Genomic DNA, 21,223 nt, shown 5'->3' with positions numbered 1-21,223 from the left:
TTTAAGTTTTAAAAAAAATAATATATTTTTTCGAAAAAAACAATAACACAGCATTATGTTGTTCTAATCAATACATTATTCATAATCACGATGCTGGGCTTAGGTTACAAGGAAGTAAATTGATATCGCCAAAATAATTTCGTAACATCTCAAGTAGGCAATATCCACTTTGTTTATTTTTCGTTTTTTTCCGGCAAGGACTCTGGATGATTGTCTTTGTCTTCCTCCTCCTCTTCATCACCATCGTCCAAGAACTTTTTCCATGCCTCATAACGCTTTTGTTGTTCATCATCTGTTTCTGAATTTTGATATTTGGTTTTTCCATCCCAAACTATAACTTTTAATACCCTTCCATTAAAGAGTCGACCATTGAGCATTTGTATTGCAAGATCTGCCTCTATTGGATCATTGAAGGATATCATGCCAATGCCATCAACATGTTGATCGTAAACCTCTAATCTTTTCACTCTACCAAACTTTTCACATGAATTTCTAATTTTCACCTTTAGATCAATTATTTTCTCTGGTTTCTCGACGAAATCAGATGGGGAAAATAGATTGAATAGTACAATGACTTTATGATACTTGGGACGGCACTCCATTCCACGTGCAACATCAAGATCCCACGCAAGTTTCTTATCTTTTTGTTTTTTGAGATTTTCCAACTCTTTTTTGCGTAGTTTTTTTGGTTTTAGATCTGGATTATAAGCCTCCCCTTTCATTTCAAACGTGGCTCTTTCCACTCGTATTTTGGATTTTCCGTCCTCATAAAGAGAATCATCTAAAATCTGTATGGATAAATCTACAGACTCGACCATCACATATGAACATAGAGCATCTCCTTTCGGTACACCGTTCAAATCTCGATAAATTTTAATCCTTGGTTTGTTGTCATTCCTTACATCACTTTCTATGACTCCAAATCTGGACATCATACTGATGAACTTTTCTTCTGTTATTGATTCTGGAAGTCCTGAAACGTAGACTTTGGCGTTTTTGTTTTTTTCGACTTGAAACCATTCTGCTTTTTTAGTCTGTTTTTGTTTTGTTTCAGGTGTAGGTTTGGGGGCTTCTGGAGTCGGAGCATCTGGAATGGTTGGTTTGGCTTGTCCATCAGATGTAAAGCCGTAATTCAGTTGGTAAACAGCCATAAATTCCGAATCTATTTTTGGAAACCAAGCATTCTTGTCGGAATCCCATTCATAGGTTGTACCATCAACTGGATCCTTATATGTTTGAACACCAGTGTCATTATCTTTTAATATATTTTTATCTGGATTCCAGCCAGGCATTGCTAGAAATAGAATAATCAAATGAGTCATGGTTTTTATTTAAGTTTATAAAGTATGAATATTATTAAGCTTAGTATGATTAATTAATTAATGAACCTTTTTTAACTATGGGTTTTTCATTTTCGGAATCAGAGTCTAATTCCGACTCCGAGGTTTCCCATTCTTTAGAATCTAAATTCCATCGCCTCTTTCGCCCAGTTTTTTTATCGCGATGAATATATGTTTTTCCATCAAATTCATAGTCTGTTTCCTCTCTCGGAACCCAATCCGTCTTGGATGAATTCAAAACATACTCCTTTTTGGTCCATGGATCAGTGTAGATACAAACGTCGCCCTCGTAGCGGTAACAGTCTTCTGTCTTTGGCTCCGTCTCAGTTCCTTTTACAGGGTCGCATTGAGTATCACCGGATTCATCCGACATTTTTCGAGGTTCATTGATACGGGGTAGAAGGATTCATGGTACCACTGTACCTTTTATTTTTTTCTCTGCTATCTTTAATTTTAATAATATAGTTGACGCCAGAGTTACTGTAGCCATTGATACAAGATATATATAAAACACTTAACAAAACCTCCAATTACATACACATACATATGATATTCTTTTAGAAATAAGGGTCGAATAAACACATCTAGTAAGTAGTGATAATACATGAGTATGACTCTTGAGCCCCCTTACTGAGCAAATAATTAATTGCATCTTGAAACCTCTCTTTCAAAAAGATTGATTCAATCAGTCTCATTTCATTGATTATAAGTATAATGATTTCGTATAAAATTTAATAACATTAGAGGCTACAGCGGTCTAAACATGTACTTAAATTTTTGCTTCTCATTTTAAAAATATCCTTTATTTTAGAAGAAACATTCATTGTAGAACGTGACTTTACTTAGGTACTGTGATGCTCATGAATTGACAATAGAGTAATATTGTGTACACCCATTTACTTTTTGCCATTTGAAGTTTGATCAAAGAAGATACAATCATAAAGTTGTATGACTTGCCTTGTTTCACTCCGTATTTTAATAGAACTTAAATCATATCATATTAATTATGTAGATAAACAATTTTTAATATTAATGATTCCATATTGATGACGTCAAATGTCAATTTATTCATTATCACGCAACCCTTCAAAACAAATATTTAGAAACGTGATGTAAACAAACAAGTCTCAGAATTAGTTAGTATTCATTCTTTCTACAGTTCTAAAAACTCAACGTGATTTTTTAAATATTTGTATAATTACAATAATTTAATTAATAGTTAATACAGAGAATGACTCTTTCCTACAAGGAAAGTGTGTTTCAAGCTTTGGAAGAAGCTCAAGATATTTGTTTCCGATGCAAACTTCGATACTCAGGCCTCCGAGAAGTCTACAAGTATCGGGTAATGATTTTTTTTTTTAAAGAAAAGTTTTAAAATATAGAATTATATTAATGAATGATATTATTTACTTTTTAATCCTTAGACTAGTGAGGCTCAAAATGGATCTGAAGGGAAAATATCTAAGGCGAACCCCTGTTCAGCTTGCATTGGAGTGTTGCAGGATCATTTCATGCTTCCTTGTTTGGAAGAAGTAATAATTTGTCGATCTAATTTTTTAATTGCTCTTGTTAATTCATTCAATAATGGAAGTGTTATTGAGACTAATATGAATAATTAGAATATCTTATATATTTTTAGGTTTCTCATGCAATAAAAACGAGTGAATACGATTCAAAAGACTTTTCTATTGCCATTTCTTTGCCAATTTCCCTTAGTCTTCGTGAACGATCCTTAACTATTTTTCTAACGGAAAAAATAGAAAAATTTCGCAGTGACGACATCATTCCAATAAAACAGGTTTAGTAACAGATATCTCAGGAATGTTTCACCTCAACACCTTTGTTATTTTCTCTCCCCACCCCTTCAAAGGTTTGGAAATGGCTTTTTCCAACTGAATTGAAGGCAGAGAAGAAGTATCTATTAGGAGGGACTAGTGATTTTTTTGCTGAACTTCGAATTAAATATGCAGAGGATGATGATGAAATGAACTCCATGTGAGCATGTGTTCTTTTTGTACTTTATATGTTAATTGCTTTATTGATGATATGTTTAGATCCCGGATGTGTAAGGAAGAGTACACGATGCGCGAAAAAAAATCCAATAAATATCATATGGGACTTGTGACTCGTCAAGGGATTGAAAAGTCATTACAAAGTGTATCAAACTCGGATTTTCGAGACTCTTACTCAGTTCCTCCAAATATTCCGTCACTCTTTGAGTCGAATGTTGTTATGTATAATAATAGTATATACATTGGAGGTATGATTTCCTCATTAGTGTTAGTTTCGTCTTGTTTTGTCCAATCTCCACCACATCTTTATTACGTCATTCAAAGAAAATATTTGTTTTAGTGAGACGAAACATTCAAGAAAATTACTCCGTCTTGTCCTTGTCATGCAAAAAAACATGACGAAATTAACACTGCGCCTCATGCACTTAATAAACCTTCATTATATTCTTATTTTATAGGTCGTTACAATAAATACTCTCGAGAGTTACCTCAAACACCCTGGATCATTGATGGAGTAAGGAAATTGGACACCTCAATAGAGGAAATCATCATTGAGCCGTTTAAAAAGATATTTAAATTTGATGGTAAATATATTCAGTGGGAGAACTGTAGTATTGTACTTATTTCGGGATTTATTCTTTACCAATAGATGCAAAGTTTTACTCTTCTGGAAGAGAAGACGTGGATACAAGAATGTTGGGCTCTGGTAGACCATTTGCTTTTGAATTTGTGAATCCCCGTAAAACTATTTTTAGTCATGAGGAATTGCGCAGTGTAGAAGCTGCCATTAATTCAAGCACTCAGGACGTTAGGATTAATAGCCTTAGTTTACTTTTAAAGTAATAATAATGTTATTCTTTATTGATGCAGTTTTCAAATTATTTATTTATTTATATGATGATTAGATCCGATCTCAAGACCCTCAAAGAAGGAGAAGATCAAAAGACCAAAACATATCGTTCAGTTGTTGTAATTCCTTCAGACGTTGAAATGACTCTTGATGTTTTAAATGGGAAACTCCCTGCTTCCAAAGTTACGTTATCCCAAAAGACACCCGTTCGTGTACTTCATCGTAGATCTAATGCCCTACGAAAAAGGACTGTCTCAGATCTGAAGTTTGAAGCCTTTCCTAAAGAATTATCGAACGGGAGTGACCGACGGTTTATATTTAGTCTAGTCACAGAAGCAGGAACCTATGTTAAAGAATTCGTACATGGAGATTTTAAGCGAACAACTCCTTCATTGAAATCCATAATTGGCTGTGATATTGATATTGAGGCATTAGATGTTCAGGTATGTATATATTTTATTTTAATAAATCCTTTTTGTGGATCATTTTCAGAAATCAAACAAGATATTCATACAAGATTAATTTATATTTATAGGCAATTAATTTGGATTGGCCTCCGGGATCTATGGACAACTCAAATAACGTTGTATCTTAAACACATTTGTATTAAAAGTAACGGAGTTCGGTGTATGATTGAACCATGTTATAAAAAATAAAAAATATTACTTAATAGTTTATATTGTTTAATTTGAATTTTTTGGTAGCTAGGTACTCTTGTCAATATAAGTTCACTCAGTGCCAGCTTTTTATTTTTATTATTTGAGAAAGGAACTATTAATGGTAGCTATGGTCCATCCATCAAAATAATATGATAATAGAAGGGGGAATGGCTTTTTGTAGTTGCTACCTGAATTGATGTTTTTATTTAACAAAGCTGTTATCATTATTATTTTATTCTCTATGAGAGAAAATTTAAGTACAAAGTAATCCCTAGTGCATGACACAAGAAAACTAACTCTGAGGCTAAGTTGGACTCTGAGTGTATATTTCTTTCATCTCAAAGCTGCTGAGAGCTTATTAAATGAAACGTCATGACAGCCATGCTGTTCCTCTCCCAAACATTCTTCAAATTGTCAGGGTGACCACGCTTATTTTCGGTTTCTTTTTTTTTAGCATACTGGCAGATCATATTATTTTCAACTATGCCAGGTATGGCCGGCTTCTTTTTTCTCTTTTTTTATTTATATTTCTTATTACTGATGGAAAAAAGGATACGCGTTCTTCAATGTTTTTTGCCTTTGTTGACGCACACACACAAAACTTCCCGGGATTCTTATTTAATAATATTTATATTTATACTTGTAAATATAAAAAATGGTAATACCATTGGAAGCCCTATAAATCTCTGTGTTCTGTACTAGTCGATTCCATCAAGTATGAGAGGCGGTATAGTAAAAAACATAAAGGGCTGTATATACTGTTCCATTTGGATTACTTCCATTCTTTTTGGATACTTTTTTTTGTATCTCCCTCTCCTACCATTACTTTTCATTAAAAGAAAATGGTTTCGAAGATCCACAGACATTTTGTTCGTGATGTGGGAGTCCTTTAATATGGTAAGTGTGTTTAGAAAATAGGAATTTGATTTAATAATACATTTATAACCCTTTTTTGACGAAATACTATTTTATATTGAATTTTCGTACAAGCGATAAAAAATCAAAAACATTTTTGTAGCCTCATTTTTTAATAATATTTTCATCCTGGCTATTATTAGTATTTGTACTGTAACGTATAATATATGCTTTTAATTAGAGTCATGTTTTATTCGTTACAATCTCTAATTTCACAAGATTTCTTTGGAAGGAAATTTGAGACATTACCGTATAAAATCATGTCAACGTAATATTATATATATTTGTATTTATTAATTAGTTATTAATTAATATATTTACCTATTTTCAAGGAATATATTGGAGTGGTCAAATGATAAATAGATTCTCATTAGATGTCTGTCTTGTTTAATATGTTAATAGTTCATAAACGGCTTTGTTATTACTTATTAACGACTAAACATAATTTGTTTGTTGCTCACAATAGATTGTTAAATGATGGGGCTTAATCACATACTTAGATCATATGTTAAATATTTAATTCAATGTAGCTATTATTCACTATGGAATACTTATTCGTTTTTCTTAGCTGATTGGCTCACATTTTTGTAGTGACAAATATCATTTATAAATTACTGTAGTCTATTTGTAATGATTAATTACTTCCATCAGTGTTAATTTTGTCAGCTATGACTAGACGAAATGTATTCATCAACGAATCTTTTTCTCATGACAATGACTAGAGAAAGACGAAACTATCATTTTTTAAATTTTATGTTCTGCATAATAAAACCAAACTTTTATTCACGAAATAAAAATGAGACAGGACAATATGAAATATAATTAAATGTGTCGAAACTAGACTAAGTTAACAGTGACTTCCATATCAAAATATTTCTCTTTTCAAACTATCACTGTTTAACTAAATGCTATAAAAAGTTGAGGATTCTTGTTATGTTACTATATACATATATATAATGACCCCTTTGGATGTCGTGTTTCAATTATTATGAAGAAAGTTAGTGTTGGATTCGACTAATAACTAACTAGTTTGAGTTTTTGAGTCAAGTGTAGTTCGATAAAGGAGGCGGGCAAAGAAAAATATTGTTTCATTGAATGAATCTAAGTTCAACAATTAAATGTGTTTGACTATACCAATAACAAGGCAGTCAATTAATTATTAATCAAATAATGGGGGTAATTTTGGAATTATATTTATTTGCATAATAGGAAATGATTCCAAAAAGTTGTATCTATATTATCATAACCGAGCCAAAATTAGATTAATTTAAAGGACTGTCAATTCCATTTGATATGCATAATTTTGATTCTATTAATATATATTCAAATATTTCTAGTTATGAATCCAACACTAATATAATTATAACAATTTGCTTCCTTCCAAGAAAATAAATTAGTCATAATTTTCATGGGGTGAAATTATTTAATAATGGGATGTTACACAATTTCAATGTAGATTAAAATAAAAAATGGTATATTATTTCAAATGTGTATTTAATTTATATATGATGTAAATTCAACTGTTTTTCCAAAATACGAACAACAAATCAATTAAGTAATTGAGTATATTTTAAGGGATGGTTGAGAAACATCCATAACGATGACAATCCCGTTATTAATACAAAGATGAAAATATCTTTTAAACTCTTATAATTTCCTTTTAAAATAAATGCTTACTTATTTAGGGATTTGAGATTATAATAGGGTGAGTTGTTTTGAGGGAACTTGATCAACTTTTTGAATTTGGAGAACGGGTTATAAGAAAAAGTAGTGCATTGGTATACGAATGATTGGTGGAAAATATGAGCTCGAGGGTGTGAGCTGAAGAGGTTCCCCAATACGTATTATACATGGGACTGCGAAAATCCTCGTGAATGTAAATAAAAAAGAAAATTATTTTCTTCACTACTTTTGACAGACGACAAGTCTGCTGACAGAAATCACTATAAATACTAGTGTGCTCCTTGTTTGCTAATACGTTTGAATGTTCAAAATGGGGATAAATAATTAATAACACCACTAATATCTCGGAGGTATCTTAACCACTGAAAACAAAAGATACTCACCAGACCAAATTTTTGGAGACTATTAGGGATAACATAGAGCCCCTTGTCACTTCAGTTAAATCCTTAAAAACAATATTAATTTAAAAAAATCTCTTCAAAAGAAATTTAATAGCTATTTCCATAACACATTACTTTGCTACGACTTATCTCCAAAGAGAGTGACGGGCAATTTGAACTAATATATTACTATTAAATACTATGTATATTTATTATTTTAATGCAACCCATTAGTCATCAATTATAAAAAATATTACTTGGCTTAAACAAATTTTAAATACTGATAGACAGCCATAATTAAAAAAAAAAAAAAGAAGAAGAAAATGTAATTAGTAAATTCGCTAATTTGACAGTTTATTATGCATCTATACTTTAAAAAAAAAATCATTTTCCATCCGTATTTTTACACTTTTAAAATGTATATTTTTTCATATAATTGATTTGATTTGTGAGGATGACTCAATCGTAAGGACAAGATCACCTTGCTTATTTTTATGTAACTAGCTACCTATTGATGACGATTGTGAATAATCATTATGTTAGAAAACATATAAATATTAATGGTTTCACTCTTAATGCATAAAGATGAAAATAGCACAAAATTGATCAGAAAATACAATTTTTTTTTCTCAATAAGAATAAAGTTGCACCATTTGATTTTTATTGATTAGAAATACCAGTCAAGTTTTACTGAAAATCAAATTTTTAACCATAATTGTTAATAATGGGGAAAACTATTTAAAATTTTTATAGAATATCTATAAATAAAGTTTCAACTGAATTGTGAACCTCCAAAATCCATTCAATTGCTCTGAAATGTGGTATTTGTCACTTTCCTAATCATCAATTTCTAAAATTATAATTTCTACTCAAATTACTATAATAAATTCATATATTCTTTCAATTTTAGGCTCTTACAGAATTGATATTCAATTCCAAAGTGACTATTTCGGGTGATTACATTCGTAGTGATGAAAGTAGTATTTTCGTCGTGAATCATCGAACACGGGTGGACTGGAATTATTTGTTTGTTGGAATCCATAAAATTACATATCCAGCAAATAATAATGCCAAATTTGTTCTTAAGCAAGAAGTTAGAATGATCCCTGGAGTTGGTAAATATGATTTCTTTAAAAACATCAGTCAGTTGACATTAACTTTAATTCCATTGTGATGAGGAAGGATGGACACTGCAATGCACACGCTCACTCTACATATGTCGCTCCTGGTCATCAGATGAGGATCGAATGAATCGAATGTTGGATTATTTATCCGACGATGAGGAGCATCCCTATCAACTCATTCTTTTTCCAGAAGGAACAAATTTAACTAATAAGACAAAGGTTTGCAGTGATAAATACGCAATGAGTAATGGTCAAAAACCATTTGAATATTTATTGTTTCCGCGGACAACGGGATTCGGATTTCTTGCCAATAAAATGAGAGAGAGTAAGTCCCGGCTGATATCCCTAATAACACGTTAATTACTTTATAATAACGATTCATTATTCATAAAGGAAAGCGATTGGATGCGATTTATGACATTACTTTAAGTTACCCCGACGTCATTCCAGAAACCGAAATGGATGTAATCCATGGGAATTTACCTCAAAGAGTTCATATGCACGTCAAAAGGTGTGTAAAACTAAGGATCTTGTGATTTTATACGTTTTTTTTTGCGATTTTGGAAAGATTTGAGCGTTATCTCGAAATCCATCTGAATCATTACTATTTTGACAAAAATTGGTTTTTGGATCAAGAAATTGAATTGTTTTAGACTTAAAATAGGGCCTTGGCAATCTTAAACAATCATGGCTTTTATCGTTTGAACAAGTTTTTAGTCAGTAGGTATAAAAACAAATTGACAATAAAGCTCTTTCTGATTCCACAAGTGTGGATAGAATTGACTCCAATAACGTTTTAATCCTACTAATATTTACTATCTCCATTTGGGTAATGTTAGTTGTTAGTTTTTTATAATTTCTTTGCAATTTTCCCCATAGTACAAAACAAAGGGATCTCGGGAGACAAATTAAAATCCTTTTTAACTCTGATAATGAGTGCATAATGTGATAATATATCTTCAATTTTATTTTCAGACACCCTTGTAAATCAATTCCAACTACGCTGATTGGCTTAGAAAAATGGCTTTTGGAGCTCTGGAGAGAGAAAGAAAAGTATTTAGAAATTTTTTATACTACTAGTAAAACGGAAAATATGGACAAATCTTCCTCTTTTAAAAGTGGAATCAATCATTTACACTTGTCTAGCCTCATGGCATGGGCCTTGTTCTTTTATATAACATTTTCATGGATATTTAGTCATCCCTTCTACGCAACAATCTATCTTTCCTTGTCCACTCTCGCCATAGTTCTTTTGTCAAAATATACACCGGGTATTCAGGAGTTAGAGCTTAAACTTCACAATGGAGGATTTTTTCAGTCTATCCTTAATTTTTCTAAGGAGTTTTGTCATAATTATTCGAAAAAGAAACATGATTAATGTACATTGACTGGCTCTTATTTTCTTTTCTTTCTCGAAATATTGGGAGAACATAGTCGTCCAAGGATGTTTCTTTTGATAAAAAATGAAATTTGAAATATAATGAATAGTGTTTAGAAGTTAAGTAGGGCTATTTCAAGAGGCCAGGGGGCTTGTCTAAGGCTGTAAAAAATATGACCTCATCCCCCCAACAAAAAGAAACCGAAAAGTTACATGGTAACAATTTATTTTCTAAAGCTTTTATAATGTTTATGATATGCTTGAAAAAGGAACATCTAAGTATAAAGTGTGTGTATTCATGAATGACAGAGAGTAATGCTGATGATTTATTGGGGACTTTGGGCTCAGATTAGAATTGAGGATCCTACCTATATCATTGCTGGATATGGAGTGGGATTTCCTTCCTGTTATAGCTGCTTGTACTGCTTGTAAATAATATAATTATAAAACGTCATGAAATAAACATTCTTCAAATTGTCAGCGTTACTACGTCATTTTTTGATTTCTTTTTGTTTTAAGGGATGTAGGTCATATTTTCTACAACTCCAGCCACCATACTTTTTTTGGAATGTAAAATAATTATATAGTAGGAAATAATAGTTCTTTTTTAAATTTAATTTATTGACCCATTGATTCCTCCAATTTCAAAAATGGTGAGCGGAGCCTGGTTACACATAAGAGGACAGAAAAAGTGCGAGCTAAACACGGTACAACAATACTTTGTTAATATTTTTTTATAAGAAATAATAATTTTAATGGAAAACCATATGATAACTTTTGAAAGATTGTTTATACATTTAAAGTGGTCATTTTTTATGACTTATATTAACTATTTTGTAGATCAGAGCTCTATTTTTCTGATAAAATTGTGACATTTACCATTTCAAGGGTCGTGCACAACCTCTAAACATTGATTAATGTCTAATATTAATACTTTATCCTCTTTGTACTATGCCCCCTAATATTTTGAAAAAAAAATAATAATATAAGGGGGATGTTTGGCTTACAATTTTGCATGCACGTCACATTTTCTCATTCTATCTCGAAATTGGAGACAGCGAAAGCGGAAAGTTGAAATTCAATTATTGTAACATTTTCATAATAAAGAAATAACTTAACGAATTACATATATATTATTGGAGTAAGAAGAGAGGATCTCGACTCTTTGTAATTACATAAATTCTACAAGTTAATGAGAAGCCATTCACTCTAACTCCAGGATCGACTTTGAGGCCATTTGGATACTCGATAGGTGACAAGCAGCATTCTCCACATAACGAAACCTTCCATCTACTTTCAAGATCATCCAGAGTACTGATTGTACGAATAACTCGGAAGAGTTCAGATCCCTCTCTTTATAATCACAATCGCTTATTATTAAAAGGTGGCGAGGATTGAATTTCAAATTTCCACTTTGCTGTCCCTCTATTCTAGATGGGAAAAGAAAATATTACGTACGGGTAGAAGTATAACCCATAGCCTCAAGGCTAATAGAAAAACAATGTTATACAGTCATGTATTCAGCCTTCCCAAAATTTTTAATTTCATGTATCGTGCCAACTGCTGCATTTTGATTTTGACGTCATAGAGTATAACAATGCTATATTATTAGCATATTATACTAGAAATTATATGATAAACAGTAACGGTTCTCTTTCACTATTAACCAGCGTGGTAGAAATAGAGCCATAAGTCGAAAAAGCGTTAAGGTATAACCTTGTATTTCTATTAACCCTGCATAACCTAATATAAGAAAACCAGTCAATTTACTATGTAGCATTAAAGAAAAAAAATGAATCAATAAGTAGCTAGTCGTCTTTATCTATCAATTTTTTTTATTTATTTAATTATCATTATTTTGTTTCAAAAAAATAATAATATCAATAAGTCCAATTTTAAGCATTGTGCCATTGAAGCAAAGCAAAAATATAAATGAAATCATGCAATGCATTGGTTTTGTATCCAATGTCCGTACTCTTTTCCTCGACAATCTCTCATTTTTATAAAAAATAGTTACCATTATTATTTAGCTTATGATGATATATGTTTTAAATATACTTCCTATGATATATATATTTTTAAAATGTTTCTTATTGAAATGCAATCAATTACATAATATGACGTGTGTCTTCATTATAGAGCATTTTCATGTGACACATCTAGTTTTTTGTCGGCCATTTTGGGGCCTAAGCAACCCAGTTTTGATGTCAAATGGGGCCAACAAATAGAAGGGCTTCAACTTTACTGTCCATAAATATTTTTCATCGTTCAATGGGGCAAGAGTACTGTTGGATCGTAGTTACTAGTAACTACGTCCTTGGAGTAACTGAAGTTCCATCATAATTCATAACCTCTTTCAAAGAGACCAGATACCTGAAGCTGACCGTAGAAGGTGTGTGATTTTTATACGTTCTAACTACCATGCATTATTTTTCTTATTTTTGATATTCTTCAATCCCAGCTAGAAGTGATGAAAACAAAAAGATAGCTAGTAACCTAGACTGTTGAATGTTAGAAAATATCAGACTAGGAAATCAGTCCTAGAACCGATCCAACACTAGCCATGAGCGTTGTTTATTTATATTAGTTTGTAAATAAAGCGACAGAGAGTGGCGCTGTATTGTGACAAGATAGTGCAGCTCCTTGAATTATAATTATATTAGTCATGTGCCACGACCAAAACTCTTATATTGGTACTCGAGTTGACGAAGGAAATAAAAAAGAGGGAAAAAACTCGGTTCGTGGGCATAAAAACAGTGTTACTCGGAACTCGTCAAAGCTTGGGATTCTTTTTCGACCCCATTATAACATGTTAGTCTTTTTAGTCTAACTTCCTTTCTTTGGAAAATTGAGAATTCATGTTTCCACGAGGTAGAAATGTGTTGACTTTTCTGCAATGTGTACCCATTTCATCCCAGTTCGTTTTAGAAATAATCTTTGTTTGTTCTTTTATAACTAGCAGGAGTACTCTAGATTGCTTGGAATTTCTTAGCCATCTGAAAACTTTTATTTTTCAATATATTCTCATTCATATGCATTCACGCTTATGACCTCGATTCAAATAAGTTAAACTAATTTATAGATTAATCTATGGAACATAAATTAGGAAAACAATTTTGATTGGTCATCAGTACCTTATATTAAATGTATTATAGTCCTTCTGGTATACAAGTATTATTGCTATTATAAGATCCTTTTATATGTACATATACAATATATTCAATTACAAATAGAGAGTCCTTTGGATAACTACACAAATTTTTAAATGACAAGTTTCAGTAATTCGTTAAAAAATATGATTATTTTGACTGACGAGTTTTTGAAGGAGTAAAAAGTGTGAGGATGAGTATGGAGTACTCATGAAAGTAAGGAGTAAAGTTTGTAATTCCTCGAGTATTTTTCTTAGAAACTCGAAAATACTCATGTAGTAAAATTCAGCGCCCAGCACTTGACTAATAATTATCATATAAAGGAGACATCAGCGCCCTCAAGCAATCTATACCTATAATATAGACCCAGGCTACAGAAAGTCACACCACCTTTCGGCAAATATATATACTTATCTACAATTTCTATCAACTTTAATTCCCCAAAATATCATCTCCTTCAATTATGATGCAATTTATGACGCCAGGAAAAATTAACTATTATCAAAGGCGTCCGTAGGAGGGGGGTCTGGAGGGGATGTGACCGTTTTGAAGGAAACAAATTTAATGAATAAACAAGAGATTTAATAAAAGAAGAAAAAGAAGGGGTCATTCGATCAAATTTTGCAGTGATCAAATTTTTTTACAAAAAAATAAAACAACAGCAATATAATTCAATCCTACGCGTGTCTGGAATTAGAGCCCCATCAAAAAATGAAATGACTCACAGATTAGAGTTGGTATTAGAATAATATGTATTAATAACTATGCTTTTACAGGCTTGATAGTCTCCTACTAAAATATTATATAATTCAATGTGGTTGCTCTTGACCTGAACAACTTGGGGGAGACGCCTCATCCGTCCTCACTTGTGATGTAAATCGTGTGTATTTCTCAGTTGGCCCCTTTTTTGGAATTGTTAATCTGAAGAATGAATTTTCTTTTCCTGCTTCATTCAACTAACCTCAAAACCTGATTGAACATTCGTGTGTACACATAAAAGGCAAAGATTAATCTGGAGGATTTATTGTAGACTTATAATTGTAAGTCCTTGAATGATATGAATTGAGGATCTATATCGGAGTAATTCTTGCCAATGTCCTTGTTTATTCCCTTCTCCCTCGTCACTGCTGATTGTTGCTGATATAATGAAACGTCATGACAACTACGCTGCTATCCACCAAAACATTCTTCAAATTGTCAAGGTTACCATATTGATTTTCGGTTTATTTTTATAAAATGCCCAAAATAAACACAATTTTCATCACTGTCTTGCAGCTAGTTCGTGTAAATTCTTTCGGAATATTTTCCCACATGTCCTCTGTGGCTGCCATCTGGGAGTCCTTACTGAAATTGGAAACCACATTGGCCTCCTCCTTGATCATAACCCACATTAGACTTATTAAAAAATATACTTTCTTGAATTTTGAAATATTTCCGCATTTTTCCCATGCTTTAAGATATGAGAAGCTCAAAAGTCATTTTTTTAGGGATCTGGGTATGTTTTTATACCCTACTTTATCGCCTTTAAAGTTTTTCCAAGATATCCTTTTCGGATAATTTTGCATAGTTTTTAGAAAAAAATTATAGATAAAACACACCAATGAATCCCAAAAAAGACGGATAATTAAATATATAAGAATTATTATTCAAAAATGGTTATATTTTAGTTGAATAAGTATGAGGATTATCCAGTGAAATGAAGGTAAAGAGAAACATCTAGGTGCGCGGACCGCAGTACAAAAAAAAATGGTATACTCCCATCTATCAGTGTTATTTTCTCTTATATTTAGCCTTTTTTTTTGCGGACAAGATATCTGCCCTGGTTTTCACAAGAGACCCCCTAAGCTTATATAGAACCAATTAGACATCAAGTTATTTTATCTAGCATGTAGCATAATATACTCAATGTAGGCTCAGTTTGGGAAAAGTTGTTTAGGAAAGTTAAGTCTCTAGAAACCCCATGGTTTAAACACTACAAGGATAAATGGGGTAACTTGAAAAAAGAACATACAACAACCCTCACTATTTAAGGATTATGCCTGAAAAGGAAAAGTGCAAATTGTTTAAAGAAGATGGATAAAATTTTGAAATCAGACACATTTCCAAGAGCTGATTATCAAAAAATGGCAGAACTCACTATAATTTCACTTCTCCTCTGGGTTCTCATTGGAAGAAACGAGGATCAATTCATCAAGGAAGATGGATGACCATAAATATATACTCCCAAATGATGTTTTTATTCATTGAGGAGAGCCAATATGTTAAAGGTACAATGAAAAAACAGGATAGGACGAACAAATACCTAACTTTGTTTTATAGGTCAATGTGGGTGACTTCAGCATTTGCAGCTGATGCTCCTGTAAATGACTTGAAAATGTACCAGACATTTTATTGTTCAGTAGAATTGACAATGATTTAGCAGAGGTCGTCATGAAGAAGCTTCATAATCACATCTGGTATTTGATAGAGGAGTTGGTTCTGTTCACTCTATTCAGCAATATTTTCGATATGATCAGAAGAGGAATATAACCACCTGAAATTATATTCGACTAAAAAAACCTGACAGGTTTACTAGAGGCAAACCTATATTTTAGGTTATAACTGGAAAAACTAAATAAGATACTCTTATAGCCCCAGAATCGCAGCTTTTTTAGCCATACTGAATGTAGGGTCAGATTTGCCTCAGGAGCATTTTGCATCATGGTCAGGAAATGAAGGCTACATTAAAGGAAAAAAATATATACATAATATAAGGGTATTGGAGAGAGAGGAATAAGAATGATGACCATATATGTAAATTCGGTGTGTTTTTTAGCTGGCCTGTTAATTTTTAACTGGTAGTATAAATAATGAATTTTCTGTTCCTTAGCAGTTACCATTATTATTTAATTCCTGAGTAGTGATCGTCCTTTTCTCAATCGATTTAATTATATTCAATACCTGTTTTAATGTTCATGTGTGCTCATAAAAGATGGGGCTTAACCCTGAGGATTTGTGGCAGTGATATAATTGCAAGTCCTTGTTGGACTCAGAGTAGAATTGGGGATTGACATCTGAGTAATTCCAGCAACTACCCTTTTTATATACTTTTTTCTTCCTCTCTTGTCACAGCTGATTGCAATTGATCTAATGAAACACCCTGAGCATTATTCTTTCTCTCCTCTATAATATTCTTCAAATTGTTCGGGTTACCATCTTGATTTTCGGTTTCTTTTTTTTCTTTTCAACATTCCCATTCCACGCTTGATTTTCCCCTTTGATGATGACTGACTATGCGAACACAATAACTAAAAATATTAAGCAGAGAGAGTATCTCCTTCAAGGCGTAGAATATATTAGACAATGATTTGATTGTTTGAAAAAGAAGGTCTTTTATAAATAAATGGATAATAAAAATAATCATTTTTTTGTAATTTTTTCGTTCTTATTTATAGAAGTCTATGAAAGTATATAAAATAATATAAACTGTATATTACATTGATTTTCAAATTGGTATAAGAACCACTGTTTCTGAATAAGAAATTGGGGTTAAATGTATACTCTTTCGAAAATATTAATCTCTTTTCCGCAAAAAAAAAAGGCTAAATATAAGAGAAAATAACATTGATAGATGGGAGCATACAATTTTAGTAATGGGGTTCCTTTAGTTTCATTTCACTGGATAATCTTGATAATAAAATAAATAAAAAGTATTACTAAAAAGTATACTACCTAAATTGTTTGTTTATTTAAGTGATAGCTGCATTTAATTATTTATGGTTTCGTAATATTTATACAACCAATGGTTGAACTGTTTATATTTCAAGAGTATCCTTGCAAGCTTGTAGATAATGTAACAATTTATTGTTGCCCGAAGTGATTGCTTTCAGATTATGTATCACCAGTAATTTTGGAACAGTCTCAAAAAACTAAATGACTGCAGCCCGTTCAGTTTGGTCCTAATAAAAGTTGATCTGTCCCATTCGGTATTTTATGGTAACTAGAAAGCTGAAATGACGTAGTGACTATGACCTTTCAGCTGTTTAACATAATCCTTTTTAAAAAGGTAAGATACCTGAAGTCTAAAGCTGGAAGTGTGTAGCTAAAGCTGATTATTATTGGTTCTAGCTATCATTAATTATTCTCCTCGTTTTTACATTATTCAATCCTAGCTAGAAGTGAAGAAAATAAAAAGATAGCTAGGATCATAGAACTGAAGACGTATCTGTCCTTAGGACTCTTGAATGATAAACAAGATCGGACCGATATATATATATAAAAGACTAAGAGGGAGGGGGTGTTGAATAGTCCTAGGACCGATTCAGGATTTGGACCAAGAAGGGGATAAACTTAAGACATTCCTAAATAATCTAATATAATGTTTTTGTTTCTTTTCTGATTCAAATGCCTCTAAACTAATGTGGATACACTATTTATTGTTATCAGGGCTCTATGCGCCAGACAAAACCGACCAGTTGTGATTTTTTACTATTATAAATTTAGAAAAATAAAAGACTTTAACATTTTTTGAGGGTATCGGGAGTATAAACCCCCATTTCCATAAAAAACACCTTTAGGCCCACGAGTCTTAGGAGAACCTCTTTCCAGAGTAGACTGATTTAAAAATAGTTTTTATAAATAATACAAATTAGTTTTGTGGCGCGAGCTAAATTTTGCTGTTTGAGTAGTTATACTCGTAACTAGCTTGTATATTTGTTATTCACCAGACACTCGCTGACATACTCTTCAGCTCAAAAATCAGGTTAAATACAAAATATTGAAAACTTGTTATTTAAAAATCGTTTACATAATTTATGTTCATTAAATTAACGTAAAAATATGTTTAACTTATTTGAATCGTGGTCACATGCGTCATTCAAGAGTTTAATTAATCAACATATTAATATTTCACTACATATAGTCTGATTATTATGACCAATGTATTGTACATCTTTTGTTGTGCACAATCTCAATCTTACTACAAAATATTAGCTCAGTTAGTTAATATTTATTGCTGTTGACCGTAGACATAAGTGTTGTAAAAAGAATACATATATAAAATCAAGGTAAAGAACAAGACCGCACATTGGGATATTTGTGCTGCTAGATCCTGATTACTAGTTAGGCAGGGAAATTGTAATCATTAATTCTCTTCATTTTTGAACATTTCATAAATCCTAGAAAGGAAACTTCTTCATTTTCTTATTGTATTACTTGAGATTTTTCATATAAGATGGTCTGCACTCTGGGATTCTTCCATACAGAAATTGCATGTTGCATTTATAATTTTGAAATGGCCCCATGACCTGGTGTAAGCTTGTACTAGAAGTATAATCTTCTCACGTCCAAGTTTGATACACTTTGGGTTTGGCAATTTCAGTATGATGTGTGTATGTTTCATATTTTGGTCTTTTTTATATCTCTTGCACATGACTTCGTGGAGGAAACCACGTATCACCCGCTTAATGAAGCTTTTAGGTACTTCAACCAACCAACTTTCCTTTTTTTGATCCGTATTTCATTACCTTGTGTAGTGCTATCCAGAGTCGAAGTTAAAACCTTGCCAATATTCAAATTTGGAAGATCTCCATACCGCAATTGAGACAAAGTGGCCCAAACTTCCTCAAATATGGTGCGTGCAGAGATTGACACATTTCAATCTCGTATAAGGGAAGTAGTTGATAAAGAAGGCGGATATATCGAATAAATCATAAAATATAGATTAAAATTATTTTATCCCAGTGTTTTAATCTACGAATAATTATCAGTGAATTAATAAAAATTGAAGAGGTTTAAAACTTATGGTGACACCTGTATGTATAACAATAGTTCTAATTTCATTCAAATCTTTCACATTGGGTCTCACCCGTGATAATTGTTTAATTACCTTTATTTTTTTCCATTTATAGTCATAGCATGGTTATTGAGTAATTACGTTTAAGTAAAAAAAGCAAAGTAACTCTGAGGAGTTACTGGTGAGATATTTTCTAGGTTATTAAAGGAAAATTTGTTAGTCCATCGTAATATCATTTAAATTATTTCCAATTATGTCTTTGCACTTGTTTATTTTCAATCAGCTTTTTATGTGTCTCAAATATAGATGCAAATTTAGTATCTAAGTTTGAACTTTTATTTTGTGAGAATACCATCATTTTCTTCTAGATTAACCGTCCCTTAGCGAACAAACTTTTTTTTTTGACGAAGTTAATGAACTTGGGTTAAACGTTAAACCAAATATTAAGGAAATTTCATTTGCACAGTCGACATAGACTCAAAATTACACTAATTAACCATAGCAAACTTAGATTTGGGTATCAACGAGACATGATTTGTGATTATTATAGTTAAAATATTATAATTTCATTTAAAAACTTCCATAATATATTAATTACTTTTAACTAACCTTTAGTACTCAAAATGTACAGATTAACTTTGATGAGATTGAGTGTGATTAACAGCTGATATTACATTTGTAGCTACGCGTATACCTTAAATTGAAGAAAAGGAAATAGACAAAGCAAAAGAACAACTTAAAGTGAACAAGTTAATCAAATTCACCAAACCTTGATTCAATTGGCAAAAATTGCGTCAGTTGCATATTAAAGTTATTTCCAGGATTAAAATCTATTTTAGACAGATTTAAAGCAATTTGATCAAACTGGGGTGCAGAAAATCCCAGTTCACTGACGAATTTCATTTCTATATATATCATATTAAAAACTATATTTGTATTACAAAATTCAATCTTAGTTCCTTTCCTCATAATGACGATATATGGCTCCTCTTTCATTATTTTGTGACAAATTTTGACGTATTTCTTGTAATCATACTCGTAGATCAATGTCGCAAGATATTAAGGTATTTTTCCTCATGGACATTTTCCTTTATATATATAAATAAATAAGGTTTATACTACGTCATTATTATTTATTTGTCGTTGAAATTGATGTTCTTTTTATCAAGATATGAACTATTTATTAGTATAGAAACATTCATTGTTCCTTTCTGTTTGAATAAGATAGAAGTATTCCTCAAAGTTCCTACTATCGAAATCTCACTTAGGCAATGAGTTTGAACCATAGATAAAAAAAGTGTAATATAATTATGAGTAAATATCAACTCAGTAAAGTTTCTCTGTCTATGAATGACCCATTAAGACTGAAATGTAGATTTGTCATCATCGCTATTAAAACCAGTTTAAATATGAAATATCATCGTAAATATGTTGTAATTCATTTGAACATTTTTTTAAAGTAGGTTCGCTACACATGGTGTAATGGAACTCAGAAGTTACTAACATGTGTTAACATAAGTTCAAGGTCCATTTGTCATATTTTTATGGGAAAAAAGGTATTTATTAGATTAAATGGGCTGTGAAATTCATAAGTCACAGTTTTTAATAAATGATTTATTCTAATATAAAGCCTATTACAGGCCTCTTTTTTTAGGTATGCATGCGACTATTGGAGTGGAAAAAATGGGTGTTTTTTTTCATGAAAATATGACAAATGGGCATATTTTTTGTTATGTTCTTTCACCACATTTGTAGCGGGATCATTGTGTTACAGAAAGTATAGGAGAAAGGCTTTCCATCTTTTGTGGGAAAAATACTTTATTTGTGAGTGTAAAATAATTACCATATATGGGATCACTTAAACCCGGATTTTTTTTCAAAATTCAACTTGATTTTAAGACCAAAAGATTTTTAGTCTTAATTTATATTGGCCTTGGGTCGGGAAAAATAAATTGTATTA

At 31.6% G+C, this 21,223-nt stretch overlaps 3 protein-coding genes across 8 annotated transcripts; 2 read left to right on the top strand and 1 right to left on the bottom strand.

The window, feature by feature from the left end:
• On the bottom strand, positions 1-7,634 carry barc (RRM1_TatSF1_like and RRM2_TatSF1_like domain-containing protein barc). The gene is made up of 3 exons (XM_040720246.2): positions 7,454-7,634; positions 1,389-1,785; positions 1-1,294 (listed from the first exon to the last, which is right to left on the bottom strand). Exons 2-3 carry the CDS (start codon positions 1,711-1,713, stop codon positions 174-176), a joined length of 1,446 nt encoding a protein of 481 aa, XP_040576180.1. The 5' UTR covers positions 1,714-1,785; positions 7,454-7,634; the 3' UTR covers positions 1-173.
• Positions 2,149-4,877, top strand: Pus10 (Pseudouridine synthase 10). 2 transcript variants are annotated; one of them, XM_040720245.2, is made up of 10 exons: positions 2,149-2,476; positions 2,560-2,682; positions 2,765-2,872; positions 2,980-3,138; positions 3,211-3,335; positions 3,395-3,600; positions 3,811-3,936; positions 4,002-4,191; positions 4,258-4,645; positions 4,738-4,877. In XM_040720245.2, the coding sequence occupies exons 2-10, from the start codon at positions 2,572-2,574 to the stop codon at positions 4,795-4,797; spliced, it is 1,473 nt and encodes a 490-aa protein (XP_040576179.1). In that variant the 5' UTR covers positions 2,149-2,476; positions 2,560-2,571; the 3' UTR covers positions 4,798-4,877. The 2 variants fall into 2 exon arrangements, with proteins under 2 accessions (XP_040576179.1, XP_071747504.1); XM_071891403.1 differs by lacking the exon at positions 2,149-2,476 and having other exon boundaries at positions 2,483-2,682.
• Positions 5,412-12,457, top strand: LOC121125133 (lysocardiolipin acyltransferase 1). Of its 5 annotated transcripts, none has more exons than XM_071891405.1 (6): positions 5,412-5,758; positions 8,750-8,954; positions 9,022-9,288; positions 9,357-9,474; positions 9,939-10,304; positions 12,119-12,457. In XM_071891405.1, exons 1-6 carry the CDS (start codon positions 5,579-5,581, stop codon positions 12,135-12,137), a joined length of 1,155 nt encoding a protein of 384 aa, XP_071747506.1. In that variant the 5' UTR covers positions 5,412-5,578; the 3' UTR covers positions 12,138-12,457. The 5 variants fall into 5 exon arrangements, with proteins under 5 accessions (XP_071747506.1, XP_040576183.1, XP_040576182.1 ...); XM_040720249.2 differs by having other exon boundaries at positions 9,939-10,342; positions 12,230-12,457; XM_040720248.2 differs by having other exon boundaries at positions 9,939-10,342.
• Positions 12,458-21,223: the final 8,766 nt, after the last annotated feature.

This window comes from Lepeophtheirus salmonis, chromosome 10 (genome assembly GCF_016086655.4).
Source record: "Lepeophtheirus salmonis chromosome 10, UVic_Lsal_1.4, whole genome shotgun sequence".
Classification (NCBI taxonomy): Eukaryota; Metazoa; Arthropoda; class Copepoda; order Siphonostomatoida; family Caligidae; genus Lepeophtheirus; species Lepeophtheirus salmonis.
Note: the sequence above shows the minus strand (reverse complement) of the source record. Positions and strands in the feature narration are given on the sequence as shown.